The sequence below is a fragment of the Hypanus sabinus genome, chromosome 16, assembly GCF_030144855.1.
Source record: "Hypanus sabinus isolate sHypSab1 chromosome 16, sHypSab1.hap1, whole genome shotgun sequence".
NCBI lineage: Eukaryota > Metazoa > Chordata > Chondrichthyes > Myliobatiformes > Dasyatidae > Hypanus > Hypanus sabinus.
In genome coordinates this window covers 75,836,989-75,861,628 of record NC_082721.1, presented here as the reverse complement: position 1 = coordinate 75,861,628, position 24,640 = coordinate 75,836,989, and the positions used below count along the sequence as shown (strand labels likewise).

The following is a 24,640-nucleotide window of genomic DNA, read 5'->3' as shown; positions in this document are numbered from 1 at the left end:
GCAATCACAAACAAAGCAACGCAGGCTGTACTTCCTTAGGAGTTAGTGGAGATTCAACATGACGTCTAAAACTTTAACAAATTTCTACAGACGTGTAGTGAAGAGTATATTGACTGGATGTATCACTGCCTGGTAAGGAAATATCAATGCCCTTAAATGAAAAATCCTACAAAATGTAGTGAATTTGGCCAAGACTGTCATGAGTAAAACATTTCCAGCCACTGTGCACATTTACGTGAAGCATTGTCACAGGAAAGAAGTGTCCATCATCAGAGACCTCTACCACCCAGGACATGCTCTCTTCTCACTGCTGCCAACAGGAAAAAGGTAGAAGAGCCTCAGTACTCACACCGCCAGGTTCAGGAACAGTTACTATCTCTCAAGCAGCAGGCTCTTAAACCAAAGGGATGATCTTACTTGCCCCATCATTGAAATGTTCCCACAACTAATGGACTCACTTTCATTGTTATTTATCATTTATTTATTATTATATCTTCTTTTTGTATTTGCACAATTTGTTGTCTTCTACATTCTGGTTGAATGCTCTGGTTGAGTGGCCTTTCATTGATTCTGTTATGGTTATCATTCTATAGATTTATTCAGTATCCCCACAGGAAAATGAATCTCAAGGTTGTACATGGTGACATAAATGTACTTTGATAATAAAATGACTTTGAACCTTAATAGTTGGAGTCACCTGTCTTATAAACAGAATGTCCAGAAGAAGGTAATGGCAAATGACTTCTGTAGAAAACTTTGCCAAGAACAATCATGATCATGGAAAGACCATGATCGCACATGTCATATGACATGGCACCCTAATGAATGCACGGTAATGGATGTGGTGCAGAGTTTATCTCTCCCCCTCTTTAAAGGAAGGTCAGGAAATTCAGGGCCATGGGGAGTAGGCACAAGACTTGATAGCCAGAATCTGATTGTGGGCCAAGTAATTTGCTCCTGCTTCAATATTCTTATGGCCTTATGTTTAAGTAGGCTTATCAAAATAGGGAGTAGCAAATTCAATCAAAAATGGCCCGGAGGCTGGGAATACAATAGTTTCTTTGGCTGGGTCTTTTTCTTTCAGTTATCACCAGTGGGATTCTTTAGGGATTATCACTCAAAGCATTACTTTCATCATAGATATTAATTATTTAGACAGCTTAATAAACAACCTTGCAGAGAAGACAATTAAAAAAAAATTGAGAAGCTGACAGTGAGCAGTAAGCATTGGACAACAGGAAGCTGTAAGGTAATGGATGGCCTGGTTTGTCAAACAAAAAAAATGGAAAGTGAAATTTAATCCAAGCTAGTGTGAGGAAAACTTTTTTTTGGAGTGTACAACCAGGCAAGAGAATAGCAGGCTGTTGAATAGTGCGGAGGAACTCCACATGCTCAGATCCAAAGGAATCAGGACAGAAAATAAAGGGCATGACAAGGTAACCAGGATGTCACTCTTAATTAGAAGATCAAATAGATTATACTAGACGGCCGACAACAGCAGTAAGAGCTCAGCTTTAATACAGTATGCATTTCTGGTCACCATTTGATGGTAAAGATTTGATACTACTGGAAAGGATAGAGAGAAAATATTTGAAGAAGCTGCTGGGATTAGAAAAAACGACCCGATAAAAACTATAGCTGGTTCCTTTGGAATGTAACTGGCAGAGTTGGGAACAATGATAGAAACTACAAATAACAGGCCACTTAACAGTCCACTAACATAAAGTGCTGAGAGGCTAGTCACAGCACACATCAATTCCAGCTCCCAGACAGCCTCAACCCACTGCAATTTGTCTATTGCTAAAACAGGTCCATGGCAGATGCAATCTCCCTGGCCCGAGAATCATACCTGGAACATCTGGATAACAAAAACACATGCATTCAACACCTATTCACTGGCTATATCTCCACTTTCACTACCATGATTCCAAACAAACTCATCTCTAAACTCCTAGACCTAGGACTCAGCACCTCCCTCTGCAGTTGGATTATCAACTTCCTGACCAGCAGACCATAACTGGTAAGAACAGGGAGAAAGCACATCTGCAACAATTATCATCAACACTAGTACCAACCCCTCCACTCCTCCCCCCACCAAAGCTGCATCCGCAGCCTTACAGTTTACTCCCCATACACTTATGAATGTGTAGACAGATTCTGGTCGAACTCTACCTACAGATTTGCAGATGAGATCACCGCAGTAGGCTGGGTTTCAAATAACAATGAGATGGAATAGAACAAGAAGATTGAGAGCCTACTGGCATGGTTCAAGACAACAGCATTACCCTCAATGTCAGGAAAACAAAAGAGCTGGTCATTGATATCAGGAAGCGGGGTGGAGTACACACTCTGTATGTATCAATGCTGCTGAGGTTGAGATGATTGAGTGCTTCAAACTCCTGGTTGTAAACAGCACCAACTGATTATCCTGGTCAAACCACATAGGAAAAATGGCCAAGAAAGCACACCCGCACCTTTACTTCCTCAGAAAGATAAGGAAATTTGGCATCACTCCATTGATCTTCACCAATGTATATACGCATATAGAACAGATCCTGCCCAGATGTATCACTGTCTGGTATGGAGGGCTACTGCACAGAACCGAAAGAAGCAGCAGAAGGTTGTAAATCTAGTCAGCTTCATCTTGGGCACTAGCCTATAAAGTACCCAGGATATCCTTAAGGAGCAGTATCTTGGAAAGGTAGCGTCCATTACTAAAGACCTCCAGCACCCAGGGCATGCCCTTTTCTCACTGTTCCCATCTGATCGAAGATACAGAAGCCTATGACTGAAGAAGAGCTTCTTCCCCTCTGTCATCCAATTCCTAAATGGACAATGAAGCTTTGGAAACGACCTCACTTTTTAAAAATATACAATATTTCTGTTTTTGCACATTTTTTAATAATGTATTCAATATATGTAATTTACTTGTTTATGTATTATGTTTTATTTTATTTATTATTTTTTCTCGCTTTCTGTCTGCGAGATTATGTATTCCATTGAACTGCTGCTGCTAAGTTAACAAATTTCACATCACATGCTGGTGATAATAAACCTGATTTTGATTCTGATTTGCTCTGCTGCAGCCCTACTGACTCTATCTAACCCTGGTCATTGTAACTTCTCCCTCCTCTTTCCATCAGGCAGAAGATATACAGCTTCAAAACATGTATTAAACTGGAGGACAGCTTCAATCCTGCTGTTATGAAATTCTTGAATGGATGTCTTGTATGTTAAGTAGAACTCTTTATCTCTCAATCTACATCACAGTGACCCTTGTATGTTATTTGTCAACCTGCACTACACTTTCTCCATAACTTTAACACTATATTTCTGCGTTCTGTTATTGATTTTCCATTTGTACCAACTTGATTTCTGAATGAGGTTGGAGGCAGAATCAGATATATTTTAACTCTGGCAAGGTTTGAAGGCTACTACTTCCTACAAAATGAAACCTAACATCATGAATGGCAATAACGGTAATCCTTCACTCCCTGATGATCTCAATGTCTTTTATGCTCGCTTTGAAAGGGAGAATAAAACTACGGCTATGAGGATCCCTCCAGCACCCGGTGACAGTGACCTCTGTCTGGAAGGCCGACGTCCGATCTTCTTTCAAGAGGATGAACCCTCGTAAGGTGAAAGGCCCCAATGGAGTACCTGCCAGGGCTCTGAAAACCTGCGCCTACCAACTGCAAGGTGTGTCAAAAGACATTTTCAATCACTCATTGCTACAGTTGGAAGTTCCCATCTTTCAAAAGGGCAAGAATCGTACCAGTATCCAGAAGGGCAGGATGAGCTGCCTTAATAACTACAGTCCAGTCGCAGTCATATCTACAGTGATGAAGTGCTTTGAGTGGTTGGTTACAATTTAATCTGCTCCTGTCTTAGCAAGGACCTGGACTCACTGCAGTTTGCCTATCACAATAGGTCTACAGTTGATTTAATCTCATTGGCTCTTCATGTGGTTTTGGATCACATGGACAACATTAATACTAATGTCAGGAAGTTGTTTATTGACAGCTCAGCATTTAACACAATTATTCCTAGAGTTCTGATTGTCTCTCCGTCTGCAACAGGATCCTTGACTTCCTCACCGGACACCACAGTCTGTGTGGATTGGAAATAAAATCTTCACCTCGCTGACAATCGATGTTGGTGCACCTCAAAGATGTATGCTTAGCTTATTGCTCTACTTTCTCTCCACCCATCATTGTGTGGCTAGGCACAGCTCAAATGGCATCTAAAAATTGGTTGATGACACAACCATTGTTGGCACAATTGGTGGCATACAGGACTGAGATATGCAGTTAGTTGAGTTATGTTGCAGTAACAAACTTGCACTCAACATCAGTAAGACCAAAGAACTGATTGTGGACTTCGGAAAAGGTAAGACAAGGGAACATACCAGTCCTCACTGAGGATCAGTAGAGGAAAGAGTAGACAATTTCAAGTTTGTGGGTGTAAACATCTGAGGATCTAGTCTGTGCCCAAGATTTGATGCAGTTACAAAGATAGTGGCTGTATTTCATAAGGAGTTTGAGGAGATTTGGTATGTCACCAAAGACACTTGCAAATTTCTACAGTTGTACCGTGGAGAGCACTCTAACTGGCTGCATCATTGTCTGTTTTGGGGGGTGGGGTGGGGGCTACTGCACAGGACCAAAATAAACAGCAGAAAGTTGTAAACTCAGTCAGTTCCACTCCTTCCATAACATCCAGGACATCTTCAAGGAACGATGCATCGATCATTAAAGACACCCATCACCCAGGAAAACCATAAACTGTTCGGATCGGTAATAACATCTCCTCGCTGTTGATCAATACTAGTGCACCTCAAGGATATGTGCTTAGTCCACTGCTCTACTGTCTCTATACCCATGATTGTGTGGCTAGGCATAGCACAAATGCCATGAATGCTGGTGAATTTTGTCAGAATCTCAGATGAAGCCAAGAGGGCATATAGAAGCAAGATATTTCAGCTAGTTGAGTGGCGTCGCAGCAACCACCTTGCACTCAACTGCAGTAAGACCAAATTGTGCACTTCTGAAAGGGTCAGATGAGGGAACAGAAACCAATCCTCATAGAGGGAATAGAAGTGGACACAGTAAACAATTTCAAGCTCCTGGGTGTCAAAATATCCAAGGATCTAACCTGATCCCAACATATCGATGCAAAGGCAAGACAACAGCTATATTTCATTAGGATTTTGACGAGATTTTGTTTGTTCACCTAAAATACTTAAAAACTTCTACAGATGTACCAAGGAGAGCATTCTGACAGGCTGCATCACCATCTGGTATGGGGGGGGGAGGGGTGCTATTGCACAGGACTTTATTGACATCTTCAAGGAGCGGTGCCTCAGAAAGGTGGTGTCCATTATTAAGGACCCATCACTCAGGACATACCTTCTTCTCATTGTTACCGTCGGGAAGGAAGTACAGAATCCTGAAGGCAGTGATTCAAGAACAGCTTCTTCCCTCTGCCATCTGATTTCTAAATGGATATTGCGCCCATGAGCACTACCTCACATTTTTATTATTTCTGTTTTTGCACTACTATTTTAATTTAATTATTTAATATACATCCATATATACATATATATGTTTGTTATATGTGTGTATATATCTATATGTCTATCTCTCTCTCTCTCTCTCTGGACAAAGATGATATGCACCATTAGGAAGCTATACAATAAATTCAGCTTTGCAAAAAAAAAAAAATACAAAGGCTACATAAATGATTGTTACTCAAGTGCTCATGGAGATTATATGCTAACACAAACTGAAGACTGGTTTCTGGACTGATGGGTTACCATGCTTGAAGGTAGTCTTAAACAGAAAAACTCAGTTAATTTGGGAGACCAGTTTGGAAAATTATGTCTTAGAATTGGATCTATTGTGTAATACTTCAGGGCTAAATTGTAATTCTATAAAAGTAACAGATCTCAACAGGGCAGAATTTTGTATGCACACAATCAGAAGCAATGGTCTCATTTTAAATGAGGGCATTTTGTTGGCAAGAAAGGGAGTACTGACAGTTACGTGGCTATGGGGGTAGATTAGGACACTACATTTAAAAACAGGATAAAAGATATAATGGTTGGCATTAAAATAATTTTTAAAATTTCCAACAAATGTATGAAGAAGCATAAAGCTTCTCAAAGGGTAAACGAAGGAGCTGGCCAATAGCATCAGAGTAAATAATCAAGCTGATAATGTTGTCAGTCTAAGAATTAGCAGGAATTTAAGAAACAGCAGCAATCAAGAGCGATGGGAATAAAAAATAGATTATAGAAGCTAATCAGCAAGAAGTGCACTAAAAATTGCAGGAGCTTCTGCAATTACACCATAGAAGAAATTAACAAAATAAATAGGGTTAAGTAAAGGCATTCACAGGAAAATAGTTATAGTGTACAAAGGCAAGGCAGAGGCATTACTATAATTCATATGTGTTTTAAATGTGTCAGAAAATTAAGTATCAGTGGTCGGTGACAATGAGAAATATTACTGAAGAGTAAGTACTGGAGGGACTGTAACTAAACAAAACTAATCTCTGGACTGATGGTCTGCACCAACCGATTCTAATAGAGATGGCTGCAAAGATATTCAATGTATTAATGATCTTCCAAGAAGTCAAGATTATGTAGATATCTCCTCCATCTGCACTCACCCCATCTTCCCGTCGCCTTAATAGTGATAGGGTCCTTCTTACCTACCACCCCATTAGCCTCCACATCCAACACACTATCCTCTACAACTTCCGCCATCTCCAAAGGGGACCTACCACTAAACATATCGTTATTTTCTATTCCGTCCACTTTTCATATGGATCGTTCACTCCGTGATTCCCTTGTCTATTCATCCCTCCCCACTCATCTCCATCAAGGCACTTAACCTGCCTGTACACACCCTCCCTCACCTCCATTCAGGGCCCCAAACAGTACTTCCAGGTGAGGCAGCACCTCACCTGCAAATCTGCTGACCTCGTCTACCTTGCTGAGACCCATCGTAAATTGGGGGGCAGCTTCGTTGAGCACCTCCACACCAACCAACACAATCAGGACTTCCTGGTGGCCAAACACTGTAATTCTCATTCTGATATGACAGTTCATGGACTCCTCTTGTGCCAAGCTGAGGCCACCCTTAGGGTGGAGGATCAATACTTTATATTCTGTCTGGGTAGCCTCCAACCTGATGGCAAGAATTTTGATTTCTCCTCTTGGTAAACAAATCCCCAAATTCCCCTCCCACCCCCTATTCCCCATTCTGACCTTTTACTTCTTCTCACCTGTCTATCACCTCTCCCTGGATCTCCTCCTCCTTTCCTTTCTCCTATGATCCACTCTCCTTGCCTATCACATTCTTTCTTCTCCTGCCCTTGACCTTTCCCACCCACCTGGCTTCAATATCACCTCCAGCTAGCATCTTTCTCCTCCCCTCCTGTTTATTTTGGCATCTTCCCCCTTTCTTCTCAATCCTGAAGAAGGATCTTGGTTTGAAATGTCAACTGTTTATTCATTTCCACAGATGCTGCCTGATTGGCTGAGTTTCTCCAGCATTTTGTGTGTTGCATTGGATTTAGAGCATCTGCACACTTTCTCATGTTTAAGGTTATGTAGCCTACTGCTCACATATCTAAATAGTTCAAGTTTCATTGTGCGTACATGAACACAGTCAAATGAAACAGTGTTCCTCCAGAGTCAAGGTAAAAAATAGATTAGAAACAGCACACTGCACATAGCTAAAAATATCACATACTGTTACAATTAAAAAAAAAATTAGTCACAAAGAGAAAAGTACAGCCCAAGTCCTTAAGTTGTACTGGTTCAACTTGTTCTTCCATCAAGCGAGCACCAGAGAGCAGCAACAATGGGGGGGCGGTGGGGTACACAGCCAGCTCCTTCACTGACATCTCAGCAGAATAGTACACAAATCCAGGTGCCATCACAACAACAGTATGCAATAAGGTCAGCCCATCAATATCAAGTAACTCACTGATGGTATAGTGGTGCAGTAATGGAGGCTCCTTGTATCCAGTAGTAACTTGCAATCAATAAAGAAACATACAAGATGAACAAATACACCTTTGATTGGACTCTGAGTGGTTGCTGCATCTGAGCGCTCCACCACCTTATTGGAAAGATTTCAACAAAATGCTGCAACTTAATACTCAAGCAGTACAGGTTAAAACTCCCTAAGTTAGTACTTTTGGGACATAACGAATGCCAAAATACAGAAATGTCCCACTAACCATCTTTCTCTATTTATTTAAGAGATATTCCCGGGAAAGAGAAAACTGCAAAGCCACCCATCACTAACTACATCCTTTCTTGCATCTCTCAACTTCCCTTCATTACCACTACATTCAATCATGCTGTGAAAACAAATCACTACAAACACATAAGGCATACTTGGGGTTAGTTACCTGAAAAAGCAAAACTGCTCCACAAATGACTGCACTGACAGAATATCTTGAATAAACTTTTTATCTTAATTAACAGTAAACACATAAGCCTGCAGTAATACTCATGAGACTCAGTCCATTTATTACTGTCTGTTTTCTATTACACACATGCATCTATCATTTGTTCATCTACCATACAGATGAACAAGTGACGTTAAAGCTTGTCAAAGGGTTTTCCAAAAATCAGCTGGTAGAGTGTGCACATTTGTTTCATAAAATGGGCTTCCAACGTTTAAAATCAGTGCGCTCAGTATGTTGTGGGCTTATTCAATAAAAATAACAATCCAGCCAATCACCCCTTGTGCAATAACAATATTTCAGAGATTCTCTTTGGTTATACCTAGTTAGACCTCACTATTGCTGTGGTGGAACCCCTGGATCTGACACATTTCCTACTATTTTGTTGAGCTCATTTCATTATTCCAAGCATAAATGAGACCAGAAGAACATAAGACATGGGAGCAGAATTAAGCCCTTTGGATCATCAGGTCTGTTTTACCATTCCATCATGGCTGATTTATTATCCCTCTCAACCCAATTCTCCTGCCTTCTCCTCTTACCCTTTGACACTTTTACTGATAAAGAACCTATCATTCTCCACGACTCGGCTTTCACAGCTGACTGCGGCAATGGATTTCTCTGATTCATCGCACTTTGGCTTAAGAAATTTCTCCTTACCCCTGTTCTAATGGGACGCCCTTCTATTCTGAGGCTGTGCCCTCTGGTCCTAATCATAAAATACCACAGATACTGGATGTTTCAGAGAATTCTGTCTAAAACGTAACACATCGGGTAGTGCACAGAGTTCACTTTTCCAATCAAAGACCTGACCACTCACCCCAGGTACTGTCAGACCTCCAGAATTATTCAAGCATTTTCAAAATGAGACTCCACCTTTATAAGTCACACAGATAGGTAAGCATTCCCATCTCAGGATGCCCTTCATCTCTTCACACCTCAGAATGTCACTGATTGTTGTAATTAAAGGATCATAGCATCTATATATCACATTACTTTCCATATGTTTAAACTTATGACAGTCTGGAAGAAAAATGATTGAATTTCACTGCTCTATACTAGTTGTTTAGGAAACCAGATTTTGTTTTCCCTTTGATCTTTGAGATGGCCTTTGAAAGCATCTGTATACTGCAAGAAACTAAAGTATGACCCCAAGTTTCGCAAAGACTGATCCTGGTTTCTTGAAAAATGGAACTGATCTAGTTTACCCCAAGGAAGAAAGGGCTGCGGGATCCTGCCCTTTTCATGTACCTCCTGGTGTTGCACACACAAAATGTTGGAGGAACTGAGCAAGCCAGGCAGCATCTATGGAGGGGAATAAGTTGATATTTCAGGCCGAGATCATCAGTACTTGAAAGGAAAGGGCAGAAACTAGAATGAGATGAGGGGTAGTGGAAGGAGTACAAGCTGGCAGGTGGTAGGGAGACCTGGTAAGGGTTAAGGGAGTGGGTGGTGGAGGGGGTGAAGTAAGAAGCTGGAAGAGTGTTGGACTCCTTCCCCTCAGCTTCTGCCCCCTTCTTTTTCAGTCCTGATGAATGGCCTCAGCTCAAAACACTGATAGCTTATTCCCCTCCGTGGGTGTAGACCGACTTGCTGAGTTCCTGCAGCAGTTTGCATGTGTTGCACAAGATTTCCATCATCTGCAGAACTTCATGTTTATGACCTAATTTTAATTGGTTATTAAAGTGTTTCAGAAGAGAGTTATATATTGCATTTTATACCAAGAAATTTTGTAGATTATTTATGGATTTCTTTTGGTTATACCACAGTGAGCTCATGTCAATTTTATATTAAAAAGCAGTTAAATGCAACCAAAAAATATAGAAAACTTAGCCAGAAGTTGTGGCTTGGAATACTGAGTATAAAACATTAAATTGTTAGTCAGAGCACTCTACTGCTTATTACTTCCATTTGAGACAAGAAAAGCCAATTCAGAGATTCTAAATAACTTTACTGCATAAGATATTACAATGGTATTTCCAATACATGCAAGATAATTTGGAATTTACTGCCAGGCAGGAGATTTAGTAATTATGCTGACATGGCTTCAATCTTTTCAAGTTTGCAGGGATATTCTCGTTTAATCAATTCTGCTGGCCAATTCCTAGTGTGGAAGGTGAAAAGGATCAAAGGCATTACTTTTGACTGATGTTACTGTTTCCTTTAGCTTGCCAATTGTAAAATTTGTTCATTTACATTGACCCTCAAGGTACTGTAAGACCATATGGAGCCTGACATTATTCCTTTAAGGGCAGCAAGGACAAGGCAAGGCATTACAGGTTGATGAGCCTAGCACTAGTGGCATGGCAGGAAAGTTACTTAAGGGGATTCCAGTAGATAAGATCTATCTGCAGTTTGAAAGGCAAGGACTGATTGGGAATAGTTAGCATGGCTTTCTGAATGGGAAAATGCATCTCATAAATTTCATAATCTTGTTTTCGAAGAGCTGACCAGGGAGATCATTGGTGGCAGGGCAGTAGCTGTTGTCTACATGGACTTCAGTTGGGTCATTAAGAATGTCCTCACAATAGGCTGGTCTGGAACGTTAGATCGTTTGGATCACAGTGTGCCCAGCAACTTGATACAAACTTAGCTTGATAGAAGGGAGCAGAGGGTGATTGGGAGGGTTGCCTTTTGGAATGGAGACCGGTGACCACTGAACTGCCACAGGGATTAGTGCTGGGTCGCTTTTGTTTATTTGGATGAGAAGGTAGGAGGTATGATTAGTAAGGTTGCAAATGACACCAAAATTGGTGGTAAAGTGGACAGCGAAGAGGATTACTTGAAGATACAACAGGAACTACATCAATGGAGGAAGTGGGTAAAGGAATGACAAATTGAATTTAACTCAGCTAAGTGATATATTTCAAGAGATTAAACTAGGGTAGGACATGCATAATGAATGGTAAGACCCTGGAGAGACTGAGGGATACAAGTTCATCTTCCAAGGTCTTCTGTCCTCTCCTATTAGATTCCCCCTTCTCCAGCCCTGTATCTCTTTCACCAATCAACGTCCCAGCTCTTTACTTCACCCCTCACCTCCTCCCAGTTTCACCTATCAACTTGTGTTTCATCCCTCCTCCCTGCACCTTCTAACTCTGATTCTTCATTTTTTTCTTCCCCAGTCCTGCTGAAGGGTCTCGGTCTGAAACATTGACAGTAATCTTTTCCATAGACGCTGCATGGCCTACTGAGTTCCTCCAGAACTTTGTGTGTATTGCTTGGATTTCCAGCATCTGCTGATTTTCTTTTGTTTGATATTAGCACATTGTTCCCTGAAATGGATACACAGTTAGACAGGATGATGAAGGTAGTATATAGCATGCTTGCTGTCATTGGTTGGGACATTGAGTACAAGAGTTGGAATGCCGCGATGTTGAGAGTGAATTTGAATTAATTTGTGTTATTCTGGTTACAAACCTAGAGGAAAGATGTAATTCAGCTCGAGAGTGTGTAGAAAAGATTCACATGGATGTTGGCAGGACTGGGGGATTTTCAGTTATGACAACAGAGTGAAAAGGCTAGGACTGTTTTCCCTGGAGTGAAGGGGGCTGAGGATTGAACTAACGATGGTATACACAATCAGTGACCACTTTATTAGGTCCAGCCTGAATTGCTGCTCACTGAATGTTTATTTTTGGCTTTTCATACCATTCTCTGTAAACTCTAGAGACTGGTGTGCATGCTAATTCTGGGAGATAAGCAGTTTCTGAGATACTCAAACCATCTTGTCTGGTGCTAACAATCATTCCACGGTCAATGTCACTTAGATCACATTTTTTTCCCATTCTGATATTTGATCTGAACAACCACTGAAGCACCTGACCGTGTCTGTGTGCCTTTTTGCACTGGGTTTCTGCCACATGATTGGCTGATTAGATATTTGCATTGATGAGGTGTTGCTAATAAAATGGCCACTAAGTGTAAAATCATGAGGGGGACAGATAAGGTAGGTTGTCACATCTTTTTTCAAGGGTAAGGATTTCTAGTTTTCGAGGACATAAATTTAAGGTGAGAGAGGAGGTTTTAAATGGGGATCGAAACAGAGAATGGCGAGCATATGAAATAAGCAGTAGAGGCAGGTTAAAAAGACATTGTTTAAAAGGCTTTTAGACAGCCAGCTAGATAGGAAAGGTTTAGAGAAATATGAGCCAAATGCAGGCATGTGGAACTGGCTGAGATAGGCAATCTGTTAGCAGGGATGAGCTGGTCTGAAGGGCCTGTTTCTGTGCTATATAACCCTATGATTAAAATGTTAAGCCAAAAATTGGAGAATCATCCATGCAGACAAGTGTGAAATTGAAACTAGCTCATCTAGCAAAGATTACTTGGGTCATGCTGTTGGACAACCGAATGCAATTTTGTTAAGCAGGGATGAGTTGGACCAAAGGGTCTGTTACTCTGCTATATAACCCTATGACTAAAATGTTAAGCCAGAAATTGGAGAATCATCCATGCAGACAAGTGTGAAATTGAAGCACTAGCTCATCTAACAAAGATTACTTGGGCCATGCTATTGAACAACCAAATATAGAGCAATACAAGGTAAATGGTTAATTGCATAGCGTCTATGCTGTCCATTTACAGGAAGATGCCGATGATACTTACAGTGCAACTGTGAATGTCATACCTCAAAAAGTGCCAACCTGTGTAAACCTACCAATAGATGCATTTGAACATCAAGCACAAATTACATTCTCTGAAAATCACAATTAACTCTATATTCTTACACTATCATTTGAGGAAATAGCATTTAATTATCACACCAGATTTCCAGTAATTATATCTTTCACTTTTTCAAAAGAAAATAAGCTAGTTAATCACAGTAATTTTTAAATACAATTATACATTGTTGTCCCCAGAATTATATGTGGAGATGACGAGAAATGGCATAGGCAATTAAAGCTACTATCTCAGGCATATTGCAAAACTTACCTTAATTTCAATCTGCTCCTCCATTTCTTTGTTTTTGATTGTAGTGTATTCCTTTTCAAGTCTGTGGGAGAAACAAGTCACAACAGAACCCTTAAACATACATCTTTCTCCAGTAAAATTACAAATCTTATCATTCTGTCCACATACCCAGTTATTTTAAGATGATACAAGGTCACAATAGTATGTGAATTGAGGCAAAAATTTAAAGCCAACAGTGGGCTTTCATCACAAAGTTGCTCATTACAAAATTTAAACCACAGCCAATAGAATCAGAAGGAAAAGCCCTCTGTTCAGTTTTACTTATTCTGATAGCTAAATAATAAGAGTACCATCTCAGATTTTATTTTCTATTTTATTAACATTGCTTTAACCAGTGCCCTTTCCCCAGGCATTTCTTCCAATTTTCTGATGCTCTTCCTTGCTGTCATTCTCACATCCTTTTAACATTTCATTGCACTCCTCTTGCACGGTTCAAAGATCCATCTCTCCCAGAACCTCTCTACCTGATGGTTTGTTAATTGCCCTTCTCCATTTTCTCTTTCTCTCTCACCCACATTCTGATGCAGGACGGCTCGCACTCTCACAGAATTGACTTGATAATACAAATAATATTGGGAATTCACTGCAGGTAACATGCAGATATAATGAATAAACACTTCAAGGTTCCATCTGGGTACAGGTATCAATTTTAACTGGTGTTTCAACGACAAACTCTGCCATCTTCAATAGGGGTGATGCCTAGGCATGTCTAGTCCAGTGGTATATTTATCCCCTGTCATCTGTCCCTCTTGACAGGATGAGGGCTAACCAATCAGGTTTCCGCTATCCCACTTTGTTTAAAATTCATCCCCTATATTAAGCCGCTAGCTGAACTGAGGGTTACAATTAAAATTAAATTCCAGCTCTTACTTAGAGCAATACCTTTGTCTTTGTTAAAATTCTTTTTCTCTAATTTTATTTCAATGGCTTCCTTCACCAGCTGGTCCCAAAAGCCATTGGCATGGCACATTATTTTTGTGCTATCAAGGTAAATTCTATGGCCATTGCGAATGTAATGTTCTGCACCGCCGATTTCTCTGGGTAACCTGAACAGATATATCTCCTGTGCTCCTTGAAATGGGTTTCCACTGTGCATCCTGTCTGGCTGATATATGGGACAAAGATGACCTGGAACTTAGGACGGCTGGCATTTATAGCGTTCCCTGTGAACGCGGAGAAGTGTACATCAGCCAGAGAGGGCACATGGAGGAAACCCACATCAAGGAGCACAGAAGATGTTCCTGTTTGGATTACCCAGAGAAACTGGCAGTAGCAGAACATTACATTTGCCATGGCCATAGGATTGCCCGTGATGGCTCAAAACTACCAAGCCGTGCCAATGGCTTTTGGGACTGCCTAGTGAAAGTAGCCTTTTGAAATAAAACTAGAGAAAAAGAATTTTAACGAAGACAAATGTCTCACTTTAAGCAAGAACTGGAATTTGCATGTAAACAAGGTGGGACAACAGAAACCTGATCGGATGAGAACTAACCAATCAGGTGGGACGGATAATGGAGGTATATATACTGACCAGACTAGACATGCCGAGGCTTCATCCCTGATGAAGATGGCAGAATTGAAATGCCAGTTAAAATCAATACTTGTACAAAAGAAGAGTTTATTCGTCATTTATGCTGGGAAAGCACTAGGTACTTTTTCAAAGCAGAAATAATTAAAAAAATAAAGCTGTGATGACTTGTCCAACCCGAAAGAGCAGATGGAAGATTATTAAGTTCATACTTAATTTAACTGCTGTTTAAAACCATTGAATAATTAATTTGAAACATTTAAAGTGAAAATGAATCAAAATGATATTTTTGAAAGTTATAAACACTTGGTTTTACTCTCAAATTTTCAAATATTTGATCAGATTTTTCACAAGTTGTCTGCCCCATAGCAAAAATTCAAAGAACCTTTCTTTATTAGTTCCTGCTGAAGGATATGATTAATTTTATTGATTCTACAATAGGCCCATAATTATTCAGCTTTACTCAAATAGTGTGAGGTGGGAGGGATGGTGCATATATGCACTTGGGTATTAGTGATATTGCCCAAAGTTACGAATTGCCTTTCAAGTTCACTTAGAATGCTATCAATTTAATGGTCACAAAAGAATCTACTCTGAACTACCTTAAAGTTAACAGAGATTTCAGGAAGATATCCTTCAACAGTATTAAAGAGTCCTGGGCAGAGATTAATTGACAATGTCTTCTGAAAATCTCAAGATCACTAACTTTCTCATTACATTTCCTCTCATGCAGAATCTTTAATGGCTCACATACAGTACATAAACAACTGAGAAGACTGACAAAGTTGTGGACTTATGGCTTCCTTTAATCATACTCTTTCTTCCCTATTCCAAACATCAGTCATGATCTGACACTTCTCCATTGTTAGCTTGAGGCAGAGAAAACATGCGCCCCAATGCCACTCGACCCTATGTCAGCTCCTTAAGTGAATCATCCATCTCCCTGCTCAGTAGCAGTTAGATTGTTTTGGTGAATCGGATCAAGAAATATTCAGTAAAGTACTTTGAAATGGTCCTATACATCGTGATAAATTCAGAGTCATATTGCATGGAAGCAATTTCTTCAGTCTAAGGCAGGGATGGGCAAACTTTTTGACTTGTGGGCCACAAAGGGTTCTAAAATTTGACAGGGGGGCCGGACCAGGAGCAGATGGACGGAGTGTTTTGGTAATACACCTCATAAGAGAAAATAAAATATCATGGGATATGTAAAAAACATGTGCTTTAATTTCAATTGAAAATGAACAAATGCATTACAACAAAATATCTGTCTTTGAAGTCCCATGGTATTTAGCTATTTATTGAAATGACTTTTAAAACACTGAAAATTAAATGAATAAAATACAGCTTTTTAAATAGTAACAGTTATTATTTTAGAGCACTGAAAATTCTTTTATCCTTCAAGATATTATCATCATCACTCTCCTCCTGACTGTCTTTATTTCAAAAACGGTAGGAGATGCAGGTCTACTTGTCCTGCTCCTTCTTATTCAATTGTCCCCTGTGCCAAAACTCAACAACGACCAGCCCAAGGACAGAACAGTGACAGCGGGCCAGTATGCGGAGCGCGTTATTTGATCTGGAGCGCATTTTCTATTTTGAGAACGTACGTGTACCTGCGCACTACTCATGTCCATCACTTAACAGAAATGACATGTAACATGTAAGGCTTATTGAAAAAAATATTTTCAAATGCATTTTTTACATAACACAACGAAGATACTTATTTTCAATTTCAGTGGGAACAGTGTTGTTGGTCTCCCTTTTTAGCCAGCGCATCAAAGTCTGGATTTAGTTTTGTTGTGGCGATTCTCAGGATGGATCTGAGGTGTTGGTCATTTAACTTGGATCTGTGGCTGGCTTTGTTGATGTTCATGACGCTGAACGCCTGTTCACACAAATAGGTCGAGCCGAACAAAGAGTAAAGCGCAAATGTGGAGTAATACGCTGCACCTCAACAAAGGTCAACGTATATAGAGTGCGTCATCTATTGGGAAAACGCCAGAATTGCGGGGAAAAAACGTTAACAAGGTTTATTAATATAATTTCATCAAGTTCTGCGGGCCAGATTAAAAAGCTTAATGGGCCGCATATGGCCCCCGGGCCGTAGTTTGCCCATGCCTGGTCTAAGGTGTGTGCCAGCCATCAAACATCCACTTACACTAATCCTGCAATAATTATAATTTATTGTCCCAACATTTCCATCAAATCTCACGGATTCTATCACCTACTAATAGAGGGTGACTAGAGGCAATTGAAGTTGTATAATTAGCCTACTAACATATATCATTAGGATGTGGGGTGAAACCAGAACACCCAAAGGAATGTGACAGTCTCAGGAGTATGTGAAAGTTCAGAAAGTATCAGAAGTCAGAGATGTATCTGATTCAATGAAGCTGTGAGGAACTAGTCTATTAGCTAAGCCACCTAGTCACTATTATGGAAAATTTAATCCAACACTGGAAAACACCTGCTAGAAGTAAAATTCTCGTTAATTTGGTATACTTTCATTCAGAGCAAGAAAGTCAAAGTTCCAACCTCATTCAGGACCTGAGAATACACTAAAACTCAACACTCAGTGCTGCAACATAGGTGGTGAGCCTTAGGCATAAAAAAAACTCCAATTATCTACTATTCAGTCACTATGTTACAGGAATGAGATGAGAGCAGAGAGGGTGAGGAGGGAGATCCAAGGATGCAGCCAAGATGGAGAGTTTTGGCTATGAGGAACAATAAATAGTCTGAGACCATCTTCTTTACAACAGAGGAATCAAAATAACTTGGATGGAGAGAGATGGAGATCAATAACTAGAAGACATAGATTTAAGGTAGAAGGAGATGAGGTTATTTTTCAGCCAAGAATGGTGAGATTGCAATAATTATTTTTGAAACAATTAGAAAATAGAATTTGGTTTAATAATTATTAATCATGAAAGACCAAATATCTCCTCCGAGGTTTTATGATACTACTACTCAAATAGAACTCATCTGCGTATTCTGATGGGCAAGGACTCGGAAGCACTCTCTAACATTCATACTGCAGTTAACTCCAAAAGGTATGATGTATATGTTACATACTTCTTCATTTTCTTTGGGTTGTACTTGACCTGGTAAGCCTTCAGGATCAATTTGTCAGGACAGCTATCAAACTGTTGTGGGATCACCTTTTGAAAGTGCTGTGGGGAAAAAAAAGAAACACATGTGTTGCTTCCATACACGAAGCATCACAGACTTGCAGAATGATTACAGTGTGAAAGGATGTTATTGGGTTTGTCAAGTAGATATTGGTTCCATACAGGATTAATACAGCTATTAACAGTCACTTATCCTGTCTCTATAAACATACAAATGGTGTTCTCAACCATCTCCCTTTTTAATATTACATTAAATCTGCTTCTCTGACTGCACATTCCCGGTCCCAAACACTTGTTGCATTAAGAAATGCTTTCTTGATTTTGATTTGGTTTGCCAAACATTTTCATTTTGGTTCTAGAACTCTCCCCCAGCAAGAGAAGTTCCCTCCATTTACTCTGTATCATTTATTATCTTAAATATCTTGCCTTCTCATAATCCCTGCTGCTTTAAGGAGAACGATTCCAACTTCCCTGTCTATTCACAGGACTGAAGTGAATCAGTCCTCCGGAACATGGAGAACAGTTTTGCAAACACAGGTCTTTGTAGGATACCACTGGTCAGATGCAACCCAATATGAGTACAGCTGCTTCGTATGCTGCTTCTAAGCCCGACAATACTTTATCTTCAATAAGTTTCAGATCTTCTGTGAGACTTTACCAAACAGGTTTTGAAAGCCCAAATAAGTAATAGCCATTTTATACATAATTAATACATTATCAGTGATTGGGTATGATTAAGCAACATCAGCAAACTTAAAATTACTGAAGAAAACAATAACCCAGTTGTTAAAAGGGCACCTTTTCAGTATTAGGGCAAGTCTCAACGTGGCCCATTCCACTGAACACGATCTTGTAGTTGCTTTTATTTGACTCTACAAAATACTAACACCACACAGAAGCTTGTTTCAAAATCTGTAATGTAAACCCTACATATACACACAGCATTTGCTTAACACACGCTCGAACTTTACTTTCAATAGTGCCATCAAGTGGTCCCAGTTTTCAGATTCTACTCATCAATTCCACTTTTATTAAACGTATCTTAAACTAAAGCCATAATTAATCGGAAGTATTCTTTCTGAAACTTGTTTTATCCCATTCAAATTCATGTAAAGTTATTCAAATATCTTTACAAGGATGGGAGAGGGTGGAAGAGCAATATTATTCTCTTAGTACTGATGAGCTAGCTAGAAATCTAGATAAGAAATCTGTGTTTTCAGAACAGTACTCTTCAGCTAACACTACCGTTCAGACGTAGAAATGATAAAAACCCAGATATGGAAAATGAAGCCTTCACTATCAGTTAATACTCAAAAATTCTGCCAGTTGAAAGGGCAGCACATTCCACTGCCAGCTCTCATGATTCCATGCTGGAACAATAGGTGCTATGTAACTGACAGGAAACCTAGTTTCCTCTGCCTACCATTAGATATTCAATCAGGGGAAGTAATCTATAAAAAACACCATTGATAGCCCTCTGAACAGCTTACTTGCTTTAACCCTTCCTTCTTCACATGCCACAGGATAGTGGATAAGTAGGGGAAGGAAATGGAGCTTGCCGGAAAATGGGGAGAAGTTAATGACAATATTTTTTTCCGTGATCGAATTGTCACTTAAAAGATTTCAGGATCTTTCACTATGTTTGAGTAAGAAAAAACAATCTGCCTTTGTCCATCCTGAAGCTAAAGCTTGATCCTGGGATCAAAGAAAGCACAATTTTTCTGTGATCACATTTACCTGCGACATTCCTTCCATGTCAAGTTGCATCAGTTCCACTTGATTAAACTGAAGGATAGCCATTCCAATGCGAAAGACTACTTCCAAACCCTGCCAATACAGATGCAATATTATGTTAAACAATGATACAACCAACGATTAAACCTTAAGAACAAAATGCAAGATGGAAGTGCCAATAATTCTTATAAATTACCTCCTTCATCTACCCCTGCTTCAGCAACATTAAATTTTAAAATTAGTTGATTAATATCATTAAAGTAGTCATTTGACTCTTTCCTCAACCAATATGAAATGGTATTATATGCCTGATATTGTGAATATATGATAGCTGAATCAAACAGTGAAGTGTATTCATAAGGTTTTAAGCATCTCTAAAGCAAATGATTGTGTTGCTTTTCACCTGACTGAAAAGCTGTTAGGAAATTATTTTCATCTAAAAGAACAGTACATTTAAACTCCAGAGTCAGTGTTCAAAGTCCAGGCACAGTAAAACAGTGTCACACCTCCAACAACATTAGTTACTATGCTGGAAGTTGGCTGCCTTCACAGGGGCATGGTTCTATAACAATAGACAAGGAGGCTAGAGATCCTTGCTGCAATTGTTACCAAACCTTCAGATAAGGCCTGACGTTTGACATCTCAGCTCCTGGGTTGAGGGTGGATATAGGGTGGGATGAGGGGGTGCTGAGCACCATCTGGAAGAGAAGCACAGAAGAATTATACTGACAGTTTACATTTCAGGGGGCTCTGGCCCCAACATCTGATTGAAGGATGGAGAAAATGATGAATGGAGGTCACTACAGAAAGACGACATTCAAATATTCTGGTAGTGAGTTCTTTCAAATTTCCCAATTGTGCTGATTCTTTTTTCTTCGGAGGAGAGAGAGAGAGGGGGAGGGAGAGAGGGGGGAGAGAGAGAGATATGATGCTACCAAGGTAGAGAAATTTCAGAGGTGAGGAGAACAAAAAGGAAGGTCTGTTATAGAACACTACAGCACAGTTCAGTCCTTCGGCACAACATGGTGTGCCAACCTTTTAACCTACTCTAAGAGCAATCTAATCCTTCCCTCATTCATAACAGACCACTTTTATATCATCCACTTGCCTATCCAAGAGTTTCTTAAATGCCCACATGTATCTGCCCCTACCACCACCCCGGCAAGATGTTCCAAGCACTCACCACTCTCTATACAAAGAACTTGCATCAGCCATCTCTCCCCTAAGTTCCTCAAATCACCTTAAAGTTATGCCTCCTCATATTAACCATTTCCAGCCTGAGAAAAAAATCTCTGGCTATCCACTCAACCTAGACCTCTTAAACCTCTGTCAAGTCATTTCTCATCTTCCTTCACTCCAGAGAGAAAAGCCTAGACTGTAATGGGTAGGAATCAAAGAGAAATTATATAGCATTAGGAATACTGCAACATGTGGAAGGCTGGTAAAAGACAAGGAGATTGAAACAATTGCAATTATACATTAGTAATTTGAAATTACCAGCAGTGACTGCTAGAAATATTGACTGTTGAGTTCAGAGTTGAGCATGGAAAGTGTTTATGACAATTTAAAACACAAGGTGCTATCACAAGAAACTGTTTAGCTTTGTTGGAAAAGTGTCAGGAGGTGAGCATGAAATGATCAGAGTAGGAGTGAAATAGAATTAAGGTAACAAACAACTAGAAGTTCAGGATGTGCTTGTGGACTGAACAGTGGTGTTCTGCACTATGGTCACTTAATCTGCATTTGGTCTTTATGATGTAAAGAAAACCATTTTGCAAAATTCCTTGCCATAGTGTATTTGAGGCCAAGGACAGTAGAGAGAAAAGGTAAAAGGTCAGGATTTGTGTATACTGCTGTTTTGTAGACAGATGTTATTGCAGGAAAGTGGTTCTCATTGATGCAACGGTGATTTTGGGAGGGACCTGGTGATGATATCACATCAGAACTGTACATTTATAGATTGTTGTCTGTGAAGGATGTAGGGGTGAAGATTTATGTCAGGAAAAACACTCTTTCTCCATTCTTCAATCGGATGTTGGGGCCAGAGTCCCCTGAAATGTAAAGTGTCAATATAATTCTTCCTTACCTTCTCCAGATAGTGCTCAGCCCTTTCAAACCTCAGCACTTGTACCTCAAAAGAAGAACAAAATTTACCCTATCTGTGTCAGTCTTTAATTGGGAAAATACATAGATACTCATCTCAGTAAGGATCATGAGCAAAATTGACCAGACCAATCAATCATTAGTCTTAATAGATTTTTAACCCAATTGATATTAGTTTGAGGTGCTTACCTCATACATAAATATGTCAAATATTCTAGTGGCTAAAGGCAGGGAAAACGTAGTGAGAAAAATAGTGAGGAACCATGAGGAAGCATACATCGACGTATGGAAGCTCTGTGACCGAAAATGTACATTCAATTCAGGCAATTGGTCCTGAAAGACAAAAGATAAAGCAAAGTAAAGCTTACATAAAGTACAGGACTAATCAGACGTCTCAATACTTTTTAATAAATTGGTCCAACTATTGTTGGTTACCATAGTATATACTGCATGTATTTCAATCACAATTCCTAGAATTTCACATGAGGCTTCAGTGAAATTTATAAAAATAATTAAAATGCATCATAAACCCCATCTGCAAACTTTTGGAGACCAATGAGGAGACATTCTGATTTGTACAATTATGTCTACCCTTGTGGGTAGATGTAGTAGTAATAGTATTACAAATCAGAGTGTACTAATAGATCAGCACGCCACAGATCATGGGTTCAAATCATAAAATTAATTTAATAAATATTTCTTTGTTTGTTGTGTAGCACCAGAAAACAGTCATAAATCAGAGGAACAATGAAAGATCACCTCATCTCTTGTATTTGACTTCCAAAAGAGCAATTGGGCTTTGTCAAACAATCCATGTTTGCTCTTCCTCCCCATATATATCACCCACAAGTCCAATTCCCTTTTAGAATTCTTTGTGGAGTCAATTATCAACTTTGTTCAGCAAAAAGCATTCACAGAGCTGTACAGAATAGAAACAGGCCCTTCAGCCCACTTTCTATGCTTACCATTACACTCATTTATACCAACCCTACTTGCCTACATTAATTTCATATTCCTTTATGTCATGTGCATTCAAGGTACCAGCCTAGGTGTCTCTTTACTGTTTTTACTGTTCCTAACTCTCCCACCTCCTCTGGCAACATGTTCCAGATAGCAACTACTATGTGTGGAAATGCTTACCTTCATATCCTCTTTAAACCTCTTCCCTCTCACCTTGAACAATCCTCTATTTTATGGACCTCCTACAATACACTCATTGGTATCTATCCCATCTACGCCTCTCATTATTTTATAAACTTCTGTTACCTCTAGGACTCTGCTGCTCAAGGAAAACAGATCAGCTTATCCAGTCTCTCCTTATCACTCAAACCTCCAGTCCAAATAACATTCTTGTGAATCTTTTCTGAACCCACTGTGACTTAATCATATGCTTTTTACTGTGAGGTGATTAGAATTGCACACATACTCCAAGTTCAGCCTCCATACCAGAAAGTGATACACAGATTATCGGTCTTCAATCTGAAAAATTGTGGAAATATTGGAAACAGTACATGAGATTTACTAGAATACTGTCTTTATTAGAAGGAGAGTTTGGACAAACATGGGTTGTTTCTCTAGAGCAGGGATTCCCAATCTTTTTTATGCTATGGACCTATACCATTAAGCAAGCGGATCTTGGACCCCAGGTTGGGAACCCTTGCTCCAGAGTGTCAGAAGCTGAGGGGTGACTTCAGAGATGAAAGTTTATAAAATTATGAGAAGCATAGGCAGAGTAGACAGTCAAGATGTGTCTTTCACAGCAGAAATATCATATACTATAGGACAGGCATTTAAGTGAGGAAGAGAAGGTGCCTGGAATATGCTGCCAAGGGCCATGAACACTACCTCACTTTTTGCACTTATTTATTTTTAATATTTCTTACTGTAATTTGTAGTCATTTTATAGTATATATCACACTGCACTGCCGGGGTAGTGGAGGAAGCAGTGGTATTTTAGATAGACACATGAATATGCAGAGAATGGAGGGATGCCGATCATGTAGAAAGAGAGGAGGGGCAGTTTAATTTGGCATAGTGTTTGGCACAGATAAATGGGCCTGCGCTGAACTGTTCTGTACTTGATCTGCTTTGAATCTCCACTTTCACCCACTGCCTCCTACTAACAAGCCAATTTTGTATCCAATTGGTTAGCTCATCTTAGATACCGGGTTTTCTCCTTTCCTGGACAAGCTGAATCAAATTTGTGCGACATGATTTCCCACACATAAAGCCAGACTGACTACCTCTAACTCAGATCCTAACAACTAGAGTTTTGAAAACTCTCATCTCTCCTCGACTATTTGACAATTGGAACATGGGTAGGTGTGAGTGTGGTAGAGGAAAGAAAATAGAAGAATAAAAGAACAGCAGGAGGTGAGTTACCCTGAGCCTTTTTCACTGCACATTGAGATGAAATCTAATTCATGCTCCAAGCTATCTTCAACTCATACAGTGAAGTATGCAAGAGAATGTGTTCTCATCAATTACTGCAGAAACTTTTTAGAAGGAGCTTCCTAACCTGAAAATAATTCTTTTATGCCTGTTCTGTTTCCTGTCCATTAACAACCCTCTGTCCATGGCAATATGCTTATTCTTAGTCTCACTTTGACAGCCTCTTCATCTCATGTTCGCGATGCTTGTTCATTATTTATTTATTATTATTTTTGTATTTGGACAGTTTGTT

At 39.7% G+C, this 24,640-nt stretch overlaps 1 protein-coding gene across 7 annotated transcripts in view; it reads right to left on the bottom strand.

Moving 5' to 3' along the window:
- LOC132406451 (EVI5-like protein) overlaps positions 1-24,640 on the bottom strand; it is a 255,316-nt gene that overhangs the window by 139,370 nt on the left and 91,306 nt on the right. For all 7 annotated transcript variants that reach the window (XM_059992145.1, XM_059992147.1, XM_059992148.1 and 4 more), the window contains exons 8-11: positions 22,147-22,290; positions 19,858-19,947; positions 18,065-18,162; positions 13,420-13,480 (exon numbers count right to left, since the gene is read on the bottom strand). In XM_059992145.1, coding sequence (XP_059848128.1) covers positions 13,420-13,480; positions 18,065-18,162; positions 19,858-19,947; positions 22,147-22,290 — 393 coding nt within the window. The remainder of the gene's footprint in view (positions 1-13,419; positions 13,481-18,064; positions 18,163-19,857; positions 19,948-22,146; positions 22,291-24,640) is intronic.